Here is a 15,767-nt window from a genome sequence, read left to right on the forward strand (position 1 = left end):
CCATGACTTAAGCTACACTATGTGGACAAAAGTATTGGGACACCAGACCATTACACCAACTGGGGCTTTGATGACATCACACAAGTAGTTGGTCCCCCCTTTTCCAGCCATAACGGCTTCCACTCTTCTGGAAAGGATTTCCACAAGATTTTGGGGAGTTTCTGTTGGAATTTTTGCTCGTTCATCCAGTAGAGCGTTTGTGAGTTCAGACGCTGATGTTGGATGAAATGCTCGGCTCGCAATCTCAATTCCAGGTCATCCCAAAGTTGTTCGATGGGGTTGAGGTCAGGGCTCTGTGCGGCCGGTCAAGTTCTTCCACCCCAAACTCGACCAACCGTGTCTTTGTTGATCTTGCTTTGTGCGCTGGGGGGGAAGTCATGCTGGAATATAAAAGGGTCTTCCCCAAACTGTTCCCATGAAGCTGGAAGCAGAGCGTTGGCCATGATGCTGAAGGGGTTAAGGTAAGTACATCACTGGGAGAATGTGGAACGATCTACTTTTTCCTTCGAATTTGGACAATTCATGAGAATGTCAATATTGAAAATTACCTCTTTAATTATGGTCACATCCTACAAGCTCGAAAAAATAAAAGGGTGATCTACGTCGCGGAATTTAACCTTTTAATCTCTGATACCGTAACAAATAATTTCCACTGGAAAATAAAGTTTTTAGCTTTATAAAGCCAAGCATCCTCCGTCACATCTTAATAAATATTTCAGAACGAATGTCTGTTTAATTTCCCCACTGAGGCAAAACGCTGACATTTGTATCAACGCTCCCCATTTTTATTCGTCTGAAGCCATTTAATAAACTGCTTCCCCGAGGGTTTAATCCTAATTTGAAAAAAAAAATCATGAGTATTCATGAAGCCAGCAGGATAAACTCCGACCAGCTCAAGAACACCCGTTTATTTTATCGGTGGGCTTCCCGATACGACAAACACGTTCTTCATAATAGAGGGGGGGGGGGGGACAAAATCCACTCAATTCAGAGAAAAATCAAGATTTTTGAAACATCACAGCCGGAGCGATTTTTTATCTGCGTTCGCGTGTAATTTTAGGGTTTCTATTTATGGTTTGTCTACAGTGGCAGAATTTGTTAACTTAATTGTTCTCAGCTGATTGCCTGGGTATTTAAATAAGGGAATTGCCTTCTTCTGCTTTTTGTAAAAACTTGTCTTTCAAAATTACTGACAGCTGGTTGTCTAAAACGTAAAGGGAATTTTTGTTAACCTCAAGACACAAAACTAAGTTCTGCTAAATAGAATTGAATTTAAATTCATTAATATTTTATTTTTTCCCACCAACTTTCCAATTATCTCTGATTTATTGGTGTCCCAGTAGGCAGGTCTGGATTACGTTTTATGTCTAAGTGCAAGTATTTCCATGACAGGGACTTCTAAGTATGTTACCAATTATTTCGGGATGCGTGTGGGCGGTCCTGCTGATGTCAGTGGGCGGTTCCGCTGATGTCAGAAGGCGGTCCTGCTGATGTCGGCGAAACCCGGAGAGTTCCCAGTTATGTTTCTGGCTTATGAAATCCAAGAACCCTAATTTATAGGTTCCTGATGGTGTAAAAACACGTTGGCATATTCTTCATGGGGTTAGTACCCATCAGTGTGTCCAAAACCAAGGGGCCAAACCTATTTTATCTAATATTCTTGATATTGTTTTTTTTTAGGACTTTTTGGGACAGGCGTTCTGTACCCTTGGAGAAGTTATTGGATCTCAAAGAAGTCGCCTTGAGAAGCCACTCTCGTGAGTTTTAAAATTTCCTGAATATTATTTGGAATGTCATTTGAAAGATGTTTGTCCAATGGGATCGCGCTTTCAGTTCTTCTTGTGTTTTCATTGGCTGATACAGAACTCTAAATAAACGTTTACCTAGAACTCAGGCAGATTGTATTGCTGCTGATTGGTCGGAAACAGCATACATTAACCTGGACTCACGGACCTGTTTCTGCCTTATCCAATAGGATTTTGGATCAAGAATAGGAAGGTTAGGTAGAAGGGATGAACTTTTTCAACCTTATGAACTAGGAACTATGTAACTATGTATTAGTAAATATTTTGTTTTTAATATTTAAATACTGTGTATTTATCAAAACATCAGTAGCATTGTTACATTGAAGTATGACGTAGCATTCCGTGATTTTATTGCTGCGTTCTAAAATTGGAATTTCAAATGGTAACTCATATTTTTCTTGGGCAACTAGGCCACCCTGGTGTGCCAGCACTCAATGGGGCAGTTATTAGAGAAATGACTGCTCTCCCCAAGGAGCCACCAGCACCACCTGGGTCAGGTCTAGGACAGCGCCCACTGAGCTCCTACAAGATTAAACCTCTTATATTTATACAGAAGAAAGGGGCAGTTTTCAGCAATGGAGTGGGGTAAACCAAGGAGAAAGAGCCCCTGCACCCACCTTCCCACTCATCCCCTGTACCGAACGAAGAAGCCTCAGAGGTTTTAAAAGATAATACTATAATTGGCCGAGCCATTTAAAATCCCATTGTAATGTACCAGCTTCCCATAAACACCGTGTTAATGAAAAGGAAAAAATCTCTCTCCTGTGTTACTATGGACACGGAAAGCTATTGTCCCCGTGCACTTGTGATCATCGCTGTGCGCAGAACTGCATTGTGTATCAGATCGTAAAAGTAATTTTGTATCCCTCCTGTCTCTCTATTCCATCAGCTCTTTTTATTAACACTTTTAGAACCACTTGAATGCTCCAAATCCCAAAGTAAATAACTAACTAATCATTTTATTATTATGACTATTTGCGTGTGAAACCACCTCCGCCTGGTAACCCAACCACACCAGTGTTTAACCCAGCAAGCTTCGGAGAGCTGCTATTTCAGAACATCCAGTGTTTATTATGATGTCATACTTTCTGTTTCTTGCATTCCATAGTGATGGAGGGAGATGTGGGGGGGGCAACTGGGGCACTGCCTTGGGTCAAGCCTAGGGGAGACCCTAGGTTAAAAACACTTCTTGCTACACTCCCAACTCACCATGGAGGGCTTTTAGGTCATGGCTGTAGCATCTGTACATAGCGGCATTTAGGATATTACCCCAGGGCTACCGTTTTGTGCTGACAAGCAATAAAAAAATATAGATTGATATTTTTTCATAATAAATCAACATTTGAATAGAATGTTCGTTCTTTAGGCAGACAAGGACAGATGGCTTGTAGAAGCCTGTCCCGGTAGTCTGGGGTAACAAATTCGAGGTACCCATTGTGTGGGCATCTGTTGCTTTCCTTTGACGCCCTCCCTGTTGAAACCCCATGGTTCCCAGCCTAGTCTGGAAGCTGATGACAAGTCTTATTCCCCCCCAGGTGACTTGCTGATTCCAATTAGTGAATAATTAAAAAGTAGACTTTCAAGTGTTTCACGCTTGTATCATTGGCAACGTTAATTTCAGCTGCTAAGTGATTCCAGCAAGCTGGAGGTGACTCTGATTTGCTCCGTGATCCACTATTTAAAGAGAAATCGATCCAGTTGTGTGAAATTCAGGTTTTCTGCATACGAAAGAAAAATGATGAAGCAATTAAATAAAAATTATATATATTTTTTTTTTGCGGTTGCATCGTCAACATTTGTCAATATCTGGGTTCGGAAGATAGTGAATACAATTTGGATCCAATTAAAAAGCGGTGAAAAAATGTCAATACTATATGGAAAATTTGTAATGTTAATATTATGAGCTCATTAGGTGGCTTCAGTTAATAATCAATAAACATAGTAATTATTTTCATAAAAGAAACAAGGCTTTGACCTTCTGGGCCTACTGGGGGCCAACCCTGTCTCTAGGCAGCCACCCACTCACCCCTATTTACGCCTCCTACATGGAGCAGGAGAGGCAACTGGGACACTTCCCGATATGGACATGACATCACAACAGCACCAGAAACATGTGATGTCGTAGCCTACAGATTACACCACCACTACTACGCACTACAATATCATATCATTCCTTCCTGCATCCGGGGACAAAGGGGGTGGGGCCTAGAGGAGGCGGGGCCACACACACCATGCGGGACCCTGCAGCTTCGAGCTCTAGGCTACCCAGTACAGACACTGGGCAGTTTGTAGCTCATTTACAAGCGTTTAGGCCGCGTGTGTCTTAGACGTACACAGTTAAAACGCAATGCTGCCTGTACACGGTGTAATGCCGTGGCAGTCCCAAATAAACAAGACTGTCCCAGGAAATTCGGGAATGCTGGCACGTATTCAATAGATGCTGTATAATGTAATCTGCGCAACGTCGAGAGTGTCTTAATACATTTGTAACCTATCCATACACAGGCTTTATAGGTAACCATTGCCATTATAGTTGGCCCTGAACCAAACCAGAAGCATTGTCCTACCCAATGTATAGTATATGTTATAATAATAATAATATCCCTCGGCTGTCACTCACTTTCATTAAAAAGCTTTGGAGACCGCGCTCTAAATAAATCTCTTCTTCTCTACTTCTACGAGACAGGAATAGTACATTTTTTCCCCAAAGCTTTTATCTATACCTCAAATCCCACAATAAGAATAATACAGATTTTACAGAATACTCTCTTTTTCCGCCTCTTAATGTAAATCACAAAGTTTATCTCCACCTCCCCTTTAATTACAAGTTCCAGGATCCCTTAGAAATGGATACATCAATAGTAACATCAATCCATTGTGTTCTCCCTGCACTAACGGAGCGATTTAATTAGGTACGGGGAGGGGGGTTAATTCAGCTCCAAACGCCTTGGTGTTGTCAGGTAAGAGCTGCCGTATTTTTACTCGTCCCACGCATTCCGCTTGCATGCTGTTAAGTTGCGTTGAGTCTATATTTACATGCCTGGGCGTGCATCTCATGGGCATTAGTCTATTTGAATTTGTTTCTTCCCCGTCCTAATTTTTTTCCCTTGCAGCCTGAATTGTGTCTTAAAATCCACGGCGCAGCGAGGGAATAGTAAATAATTCATGTCAGACCCGGGCGTATGATACATCGCTAACAGAACAATCAGTAATATTAAAGGTGCTGTTCCACCTACCATGGTGGGACGGGGGGAGTAGGTAGGTCATGCCACCAAATGTTGTGATAATCTCAATAGACTCGCGCACATGGACTAAAAAACATTTGTAGTCATTTTTGTTTCGTTTTCCGTCCGTTCATTTTCAGATATTTATGTAAGAAATAAAAATATATAATTTATATTATTACATCTAAATATCATAAATATCTAAATATTATATTGGAGGATGTTGGCAAAAGTTACGCAACACAAACTTTATCAACTCATTTAAAGAGACAATAATAATAATAACAATAATAATAATAATAAAAATAACCATAATAATAATAAATAATAATAATAACAATAATAATAATAATAATAATAACAATAACAACAACAACAACAATAATAATAATAATTATAATAATAATAAATTATCACATTGTAGAAGCATAATAAAAAATTAAATGTATAACTAAATGTGTGAGTTCTGCCTCTTTTCCTTCATAATAATCTGGGGCAATATCCAAATTTACTGCCCCTTAGAATACGGTGAATTTGCCCGTATGTAACCCAAAAATATTTAAATCTTAAAGAATTTCTTAAATTTTCATCTTTTTTTTTAATCCAAAACCATTAATGGATGATAATCTGGAGCGGGGCTGTAACAGTTTCCCCCTGTTTCATCTCCTTTGTAAGTCTTCTTTGCGGTAGGTGCAGATCCAATTTAGTTGGAAAACTCATCTTTTTAAATGAAAGATATCGCCCGGTTACAGGGAGACCAGAAATCCATTTTTTTTCGGCGTTATAGCCGCCTGATTGAAATCCTTGTCTCAGAATATAGTTTCTCCCTGAAATGTCCCCAGAAAGCATTTAGGAGCTCAGAAAGGGCATCAACTCAAAAGTAACTTAATGTATTGATTTAAATGCCATAAACTGGCTTTGAACTCATTCTGTGTGATTCTAAAAAAAAAAATCCGCCATTCAATTTATTTTTCAGAGGCTATCATTTAAAAGCATAAGATGGTGTATTTAACACTCTGTAGGACCACACTGTCCACATCAGGTGGTGCTTTGCTCACTTCTACATCATAGTTGGAATCCCTGCTTGAATACAGGTGACTCAGACATGTTTTAAGGAAAATGAGTTTTAAAGTGTTTAGGTGACCCTAGTGGATGAGTCCTCACATAGAGTCTTCACGACCATAAACCATAAACGGTTGGATTTTTTGAAGGATCTCAGGGTAGGAGCATCTGCAACGTATCAACAGGGCATGGTTAGAAAGATGGTGGATCTCCTACTTTTGTTGAGCTGCAACTCCCATCGCAAATATCCAGCAGTACGTAGGCTGATGGCAATTTGATGTAAGGTATAAAAACTGTTCTACGACTAGAAGCTTCTCTGTCCCGCAGTTGGGAATCCATACTTTCAAGAATAAGATTCGATATTATTTTATATTGGTAATATAAATCAGGTTCCCTGCACACAGATAATTAAACATCGCCCCCCCCCCCCCCCATATAACCCAATACACTTACGGCAGAAATTCTGCTTATAAATATTTCCGCTCGGACTCTAATAATGTCAGAATTGTAGTGATTTCTGTCTCCATAGCAACTGCATTGTGTCAGTTAATGGGCACAGATAAACACAATGTTCCCTTTATCCAAGGCAGCATCTATGTAATAGAAAGAGGAATGTCCATGTACCGAGGAGAGAGAAGAGCTTCTTTCTTGGAGAAGACCACGCTTTGCGACCAAGAGCTCCTCCAAGTCTGGAGATCGGAACTTGGAAATCTGTAAACTATATTGGAAAACCAGACAGGGAGGATTGAGAGAGAGTTAATGGATGGTTAGATCTGGAGGCAAGATGATCAGAGACCATTGGATGGTCAGAAGTCAGAAGGTCCCTCTGGTTGACCAAGACAGAGCCATTCTATTGTTTACCACAAAGCAGCGTTATAGGGATACAGAGTGCCTGCCTGGCAGATTGGGCTAAGATTACAGAGATAAAACATACATCTGAGTAATACGTGGCTGATACATGAGTATCAGTATGACAATCTACCTATTTATTATTACTAAAATAAAGGAATTTATTTATTACCAATCATATTTTGTCGTTTGGAATATTATTATTACCTTGTAGGTTCGAGGAGAAACTGCTACAGCATGTATGATGTGAACGAGATCATGAAAGAGATAAAAATACAGGACGGGAATGCCAAAGCTGACACATCTCGTTACAGAACATCACACATTCTAGAATTCTTCTCGGTTTTCCGTGTACGATCATTCCCTGCTTACAGGGAGACACGTTTGTGACACATCAGATGCCTTGATAGATTGTTCTAAGAAGAGCGCCTGAGAACTAAGGCACTCTTTTGCTTCGATCCGAGCGCGGAATGGTTGGCGGATCAAACTCCGCGTGACATTGCGACTGACAAAAACATATAAAATATTTCTTGCTATTTCAGCGCGTCTCCCGTAAGTAAAAATAAATGTTCTGCTGGAGCAACAGCAAGTCTTTGTCTAACTGCCTCCCGCGACTAATTTAAGTCTACCAGGAAAGGATTTTGCATGGATTCAAAAGATTCTACCGTAAAGCAATCAGCCCAGTGTTGTGTGTGAGTGGGCGTGGCACCCACATATCACATGATTAACTAAAATGGCTGCCTACAGCAAGCATCTCATCCCACCTCTCCCACCAATGTCTACCTTAAATTACTACTTCTTATCAGTATTTGCCAAATGTAACACGGAGTGACAATCCTTCTATGGGACCCAAATCCCTGATGCCCCTCTTTCCTCCCCTGATGCCCTTCTTTTTCCAGGAGCTCGCCCGTTTGCTGGGTATGAGGGAATCGCACGGTTCTACAGCCCTAAAAGCCCTGATAATTTGTATAGAAACAGCAGGAAGGGTTCTTATTAAAGCCCTGGCCTCTAGCCAAGCGGCCATAACCCTCGTTATTGCAACTTGTCCTCCGCTCCCTGCTGTCACGAATTAACCTCATTAACACCGTAGTCGGATCCGGCTGGAAGGACACTTTTCTGGTTGTATTGACAATCCCTGGCGGCTTAAAAAAATATCTTTGAGTGAACAATTTGAAATTCAGCAGCGCAGAGAGTGCCAGCAGCCAGTGTACCGCGAGACCCGCGTGTCAAACACGGCTCAGGTGGGACCATCTGGCCGAGAGACAATCGCGTGTTCCCATTTACTGCTATTTCTGTATCCTTCTTGGCCTAAAACAAATAGTGACAGTCCCCGGCTGTTCGTTTCCTTTCTAATAACAACACAGCTCCCTGCTGGGACCATTAAAACCAGACCCAGTGCTTCTTTTAATGGGAAGTGTAGCTGGTTTGGAGCCAGGAGCGACGCCGGAAGCAAAATCCGATTCTGACCAGAAACCAACAGCACAAAAAAAAGGTTTCAAGGGGATCTCCCACAAAATTACTCATTTCCGATAAAAATACGCATGTTTATATTCCCCCCCACTGTATTAGCCTCTGCCACTTCTGCTGGAAGGTTGTTCCACTTATTCCACCAGCAATCAACCCACACCTCCCATTTTCCTGTGTTAAAAAAAGCATCTTCTGAGTTCACACAAGACGGGATCGCTGTCTGATCCAAGCTAAATTGGAAGGTATTGATTGGAAGACTAGTCACAAACAGCTAATTTGTAGCGAGCCGATGGAATATCCTCTTGCTGACTTTGATCTTGGACCAAAATGCGAAACTCAATCTCAACAGGGCTCTGCAGACGCGTCACGGAGAGTCGCAAGAGATGGAAAGGTCATGTATGAGGGTCTTTAAATTTCAGTCCAACAATTAAGAGGCAATTGTAGAATAGAACCAAGTCCCTGGGGGGTGGGGGTTGGGGGGCTTATGTAAAAAAAACGGTGTCACGGGAAAGTAAAGGAGATACCATCAGACCTCCAGCCCCTGATACTGTGTTATATATACACGTATTCTGCCAGAGACAGGGAAGACTTCAGGGTTGTCAGCGACATGTGCTGCCGAGGCTTGCGATACAGGGGGGGGATGTGATGTACCTTCCCAAACATCAGACATAGTCCAATGTGATGGCATACCTGGGAACTCTCAGGGTCTGACCCCGAGTCTCAGGGCTTTTGTCCCAATCACAGGGTCTCAGGGTGAAGGGGCAGATTCTCAGGGGTCACACAGTCTGGAGCCGACTCCTTCATATTCTCCCCCCGACAGTGATCATATATACTCCCAATTAGTTGTTTTTGCTGCCAGTATGTCATGCTTAATACCCCTGCTTGATTGCGGGTGAATCAACTAAGTGTATCTTTAAATAATGACTCAAGTCAAGGTTTCCATGACGATGACTATTAAACTACATAGAATCTTCACGATGAGCTATAAAGGGGTTAATATTTGTGTGCTTCTATCTTTTTTGAGGAGGTTGCCTTTTGTTGATTTTGCACAGGATGACCTAAAGGTTACCCCGTACGCACATTAAGCAGCTGATCAGTTTATGCGGCCCCATATTACAAGAGGTCACCAATGCCCTCTTTACACAGAGGATTCTTCAGCCTTTATCACTTGGTTTTAAGGAAGCCGTTGAACATCGCTGTTGCATATTTGACGACGTCTACATTTTGATCTATACCTTTGCTAGCAAAGTAGTGCACATAATACATAGATAAAATATCTTACCACCTTGTAATATTTTTGCATATATTTTGAAATATGGTAATTTCTGTCCATACCAAAGGCTCCATAAACACCGTAAGGGCCCGTGGCCGAACTCCCAGTCTTCTACCCGGACAGCTCTCCTCTCGACGATATGATCTTGCAAGAAATAAATTGCATGGCTTGTTCTATTTCTGTATGTCACTCTGTAACGCACTCCGCAATCAACCCAGTATTTTAGAAATAAGTGTTACCGACAGAACAACATTATTTTCCATTTTTCCAATTTAAATGCAGTCCTCTGATTGTTCTCCGTGTTACGGACTTTCTGATATGTAATTTCTAACACGTCTTTCAACATTCTCGTAACTCCAGCCGGCGAGTCTCTATTTTTGGATGCAGACCTGCAATTTCACAGTGATTTCATTTTTAAAGGGACAGTAAAAAATATACTATCAACCTTAAATAATTAGAATTCAAAGGGAATGCCCCCCCAAGGCGATGCCCTTAAGGGCCAAACCTGATCACGTCTTATCTTGTTGATTGTCTACATGTATGTGTGCGCTCATTTTGCATATCATCAAACCTTAGAAAACCTAAAAAAAATTCTGAATGCTTTTTAGGGAGAAATAATCAATATGATATAATTTAGATGGGGACAAGCTAGGGTAGGGTTGACCTATACATCCATCTATCCATCCAAGAAGTCTGGACAATTCTCCAAGAACCAAACTACCAAAGGTGAGAAGATAAATGCCTGGGTTAAGCCCATACTGGTCACCTATAATATAATTAAGAAAGTTGAAGGTGCTGTTCCACCAACTGCTGAATGTAACGCTTTTGTCACTAAATCCTCATTCCTAGTCTCCCTGTTAAATTCTCAAACCCTTCCAAGAAATAATTCTTTATTAAATAAGATTTTGCCTTTTTTACTTTATCTTCTGAGATCACTTAACCGTCTTGTGACACAAAAGCAGGCACTGATAGGCTGCTGTAATAGAAACATTAAAAACATCCCCAGAAGAAAGAATAAAATGACAGATGTCCTACGGCTTGACATACATGCGTAATATATTAGATGGTGTGTTCGTTTTTTTGTCTAAGTGGGACAGCACCTTTACTTCCACAGAAATGAGTTCATTTCACGGCGTGCCATCCTTTTAAGAGAATGCCGGTATCTACGAGTACGATCAAGGCATTTCTATATATATATTTCTCTTGTGTTTGAAAGTAAATCAGTATTCCCCTTTATCTCACTGAGGCGTTTATCCGGCCGCCCGAACCGCGAGTCTTTTCAGACTTGAAAGGTATAGAACGCTGTCGGCGCTGAACCTGTGTTGAAAAGATTTAAGGCTTGATCCATTCTGACGTTATCAAGATGAAGAGACAGACGAGGGAATCAGCGTGTCCAACAAACGAATGCGCGGTCATAGCTGGGTAGCGCTCATAAAACAAGGAGTGTGGTGTGTGGGTTTTAATGTATATTTGTTATGTGTGTTAACTGCCCCATTTAATTTGTACAGCACCACGTAATTTGTCGGCGCTTAATAAATAAAAGACAATAATAATAAAAATACATGGAAAAAACATCTTTCAGCTGCTTGAGCTCTTGGCAACATTGTTTCCATAAATGAAACTCAGAGGTGAAGGATTTACATTGTTGCCACTGATGAAATGCCATTTCTAATCCATAATGTGTTAATGCGCTTTGCATTTTTATTTGATTTACGTGAACTTTAGGACTTTTAAACAAGTGGAACAGGAGATGACCCATCCTTACATAGGAACTTTGGCTTGCTGTGACCTATGGTCATACCTGGGATCTTCCCAGGTCAGGCTACTCAAAGCTCTCCTTCGTTTGGAGGAGGGCTTTTGTGAGGGGTAGGGCTCAATGGCAGTGTAGGTGGGGCTATCGATGCATTGGGCAGGGTTAGCCACACATAGAGGTGGAGTTAGCCACACATAGAGGTGGAGTTAGCCACACATAGAGGTGGAGTTAGCCACACATAGTAGCTAAATGCCACTCCCCAAGCCTAGAGAAAGAGAAAAGTGACCCGAAGACCAAAGGTAGCATCACTTCACCTGGAGATTCCAGGGCAGACCCTAAGGATTCCCAAATATACCCGTGCTACGTTATGTGCTAAGCTTATGCTCACTTGTCCTTCATCCCTAAGGGCTACCAGATCAATCTCAGTAACCTACTCATAGACTTGCTAAGACAGGGCTACCATTGGAAAATTTCAGGCCCAGCATCAACCTAGAACTTTGACCTATCATGATCACCTCTCACCGTGGTGAGAAAGGAAGCCTTCTCTTCCCCCAGATTTGTTCATGTTTTCTTTCATACCCCTTTCCCCAATGTCCCTCATGTTTAATAGCATCCCACCTAGCCCTTCCGTTAGGGCCACCCATGGTAAGTGCATTAGCGTGGGACTGTGGGGGCCGCATCAGGTTCTGGATCCCATACAGCTGGATCCCCTGACGTCCTGCAGTTTCAAGAGGTTTATTATAAATTGTCACCTAATAAAAAATGTTGTATCCATTTTAAGATTTAATCATGAGAAAATGTATTCTATCTCATAGCTGAAAAATTGAGCAGTGCGCTTAACCCATAAGAAGCATCGAAACCCTCCTAAATGTCTTCAAAGTAATTATTGGATTTATATTTTAAGGAGATTCATGTCTAGGTTGGTAAATAATAAATATTTATATTTATAACTATATTTTATTATATATATTTAAATTATGAATATAATATAAATTTAAAATAAATGTAACAATTGTCAAATCGTTACATTCCGCATCCCCCCCCCCCCCCATTCCAGATATAGCGAAAGGGTCCATTTACTTTAAATGTACAGAAAAGGGTTGAGGAAGCGACGGAGAGATGAGAGGCTTCACTGACCAGTGACGGGGGGAAGATTAAGCGGGAACGCGCGGCAGAATAAAAGATGTTATAGAAATGACTCTTGCTGTTCAGAGTCATGTTGAGTGAGAAATGTAAGATGGGACTCACGCCGTTTCTGAAATTGTACAATGGGGGGTAAAGCAAAGTGCTTAACAACTGTAATTGTATACCGAGTTTCTGTCTCCGTATAGAGTGTTTGGTCTACAAAGCATTAGACGGCTATGCTTCTTTTTTTTTTTGTAACTGTAATAGAGCGTGGGGTCTCGTTATCTGCCTCGGGTGCTATGGAGCACGTGCATTGTGTAGGAAGAAATCGAGCTCACAGCTGACCGCATTGAACGGTCCAAAGAAATCTGGCTCATATGGCGGGTATGGCTGTATTTTAGGGATTATGTTAAGGATGCCCATATATCGATAGATAGATACAGGTAGATACAGCGCCCCGTCCAGATAAAAAGATAAAAGTAACCCGGAGATTCAGGGAGTCGGCACTTCACCCGGAGACTCCAGGTCAAACCAGTGGGGGGTCTCAGGTAGGTATCTCCCATAAGGCAATTTTTGGGTTTTGCAGAAAGCTTTATAGAGTTGTCCAGAAAAAGCCTGGACTGGCCACAGGGCAAATGCCTAGGGGCCACCGGCATGCACTGCCTAGATATGCCTGGTCACATGATGCGTGATCATAAAAACATAGCTTCCGGCCACGCACATCCAGTCAATGGCCGCACTTACGTCATAAGGCCACCTCGTCATTGCCAGTCCGGCCCTGGCCCAGAGTGACGAAAACTCTTCATATAGTGAACGGGTGTTATTGGGAAGACTAAGTTGGCTCTCATCAAATGCATGATGGAATATTATGGAGCAACATACATTAGCGAGGTCAACTTTTTTAAAAGATGAAGGCCAACAAGGAGCAGTTTTTTAGAATGTGGAGAACATTATACCGAGAAGCCGAGACTGCAAACCATATCACGTCTAGTCTGCGGACCCCCAACTCCAAACCGTGATATACAGCAAGGTCCGAAGTTTTGAATTTAATTTGTTTGGACACTTTATGTCTATGTACCACCATCCAAAATCTTACATACATGTTAGGAATGGTAGATGATAATACGTAATTATTTAGTAGGTCATTACAAATTTATATTAGACTTTGTTAGCATATCCCAATACTCACGGATATCAGCATTTATTGTCCATACATTTTCCCATATACCTAATATCCACTATTGATTTTAAAAAACTTTCACATTTTGTTACAGAAGTTCTTTTTTTTTTAAATGAAATAGCGAAATTCTGACTCATTGTACAGAGTTCGCTCGGATAAGGTATTTAGATGTTACGAGATGCCAACAAGTGCGTCTTAAATTAGCAGACTGATCCGATATTCCCCGCGGGCAAAGGATTAGCAGCAAATCTCAGACACAAAGAGCTCTATATTTATCATATAATACTAAAACTGTCATTATGATTCCTGTTTACCGAGCGGTGTTACGCTGTTGTCAGAACATTCTCAGATAAACCCTTTCATTTGAAGTATTAGTGCTTGAGCACACTTGGCTTTGAACCAAGTAAGATTCGCACGCATTACGTCGCCGTCCCCCCCCTTTTGTTCCTTGAAATATTTTCCCCGGATTTCCGGCACGGGAAGGTCATCGAGGATCATTTATCTTTTTTCAAAATGTATTTATGCGCGGAGTGAGTGACGTACGTTGGACCAACGTTAAAAAGAAGAAGTCGCCCAGGTGTTGTTGTAGCTACAGAAAGTTCTCGTGAAAATCAATGTATGGATCGCCGCAGTATGTGATATTCCCAATGTTTACGCTTTCTCTCGTAGCTCGATCTTCTAATCTTCGCTGCGTTTGGGTTGCCGGGGGACCAGGAATTTTGATGATGGCGGGGGTTGCCTTATTTATAATTTACAATGGGCAGCTTGGGGAGCTTAATAGGATGAGCGAGCAGTTGATGGCGCCAACGTAAAAGCAGATTAACTCGCTCCTGTTGGTCAAAGGGACCCTTTAGGGCAGGGGTGTCCAAGTTGTTTCTGCAGTGGGCCACTTCATCAGAATTGTATACGTGCGAGGGCCGCACTCATTTTTCACTGAGAGAAAACATGGCCTTTAATAAGATATGCAGATTAAAATAAAGTAAATGACACAAAACCTTTACTTTTCCTCTCACTGATTTCTGGGATTTCTGGGCCTACAAATTCAGGATTCTGAATGATGATGCCAGAGGAGGTCCCTGTAGGCGACCAATAAGCTCATTCGCACTGCCCTGTAACCCGTGACGGCGAACCTGCGGATTTCCACTTCCGGGAACTGCCGCGAAGCCGCGAAGACAAGGTAAGTTAGAAGGGGGGGAGAATGGTAGACGAAGACGAAGACAATCACGAAGATCTTCGTGGTGTGAGTCTTCGTCGTCGCCTACGTTTTACCGCCGCTGTCTTCTCTTCGGCATGTCTTCGGAACGAACACGAAAACGCACTCTTCGTGTTCGTTTCCATGTTCGCACGAAGACGAATGCACAAGTCTACTTAAAAGTTGTGAAGACCACACAGAATGTTCCGTGACATCACGCCATCACCCACAGTTGAAATCTAACACTCCTTCCTCTAAAACCAATGCCCATACCTGGGAACTCTCTGGGACAGGCTACCCGGAGCTGTCTCTCTTCAGGAGTAGATTGTGGGGATAGTCATACATGAGATTGTGGTTACCCAAGGGGCTTGATTAGCAGTGGGAGAGTAGACCTAGCTGCAGTCAAGGTTGGGGCTAGCCCCGAACAGCATTAAATGGGTTGGGAGTGGTGGGGATTGGGCATGGCTACTCCTCGTACTTGGGGAAAGTGACCTGGAGACGCAGGAAAGCAACACTTCAGAATGATACTCTGGGTCAAAACCAGATAGTCTCCAAGCAGACACGTACTGGCTCTTTGGAACTTTGGGCACTTGCCTGGTGGGCTGTTGGCAACAGGGTTGCCATGTATGGCCCTCAGCTAGATATTTCCACATGCTATAAAAACTGGATCTTTAGTTATACATATCCAGCTGACGGCCTCACTTATGTCATTTGGTGGTCGTGGGCTTTAAACTGCCAGGGCCACTTAGCCATTCTCAGGTATGCTAATGCCTCCTACCTTCAGTTGGATACAGTAATGAATTTAGAAACACATTTTTATCAAATCTGTGTAATCTG

At 42.0% G+C, this 15,767-nt stretch overlaps 1 protein-coding gene across 1 annotated transcript in view; it reads left to right on the forward strand.

Moving 5' to 3' along the window:
- The window catches only part of LOC149275403 (copine-9-like), a 66,254-nt gene that overhangs the window by 26,199 nt on the left and 24,288 nt on the right, over positions 1-15,767 (forward strand). Inside the window, exon 7 of the mRNA XM_089504795.1 lies at positions 1,681-1,757. Within this exon, the coding sequence (XP_089360921.1) occupies positions 1,681-1,757 (77 nt within the window). The remainder of the gene's footprint in view (positions 1-1,680; positions 1,758-15,767) is intronic.

This window comes from Sceloporus occidentalis, unplaced genomic scaffold (genome assembly GCF_023333645.1).
Source record: "Sceloporus occidentalis isolate IW3139 unplaced genomic scaffold, rSceOcc1.0.p SCAF_291, whole genome shotgun sequence".
NCBI lineage: Eukaryota > Metazoa > Chordata > Lepidosauria > Squamata > Phrynosomatidae > Sceloporus > Sceloporus occidentalis.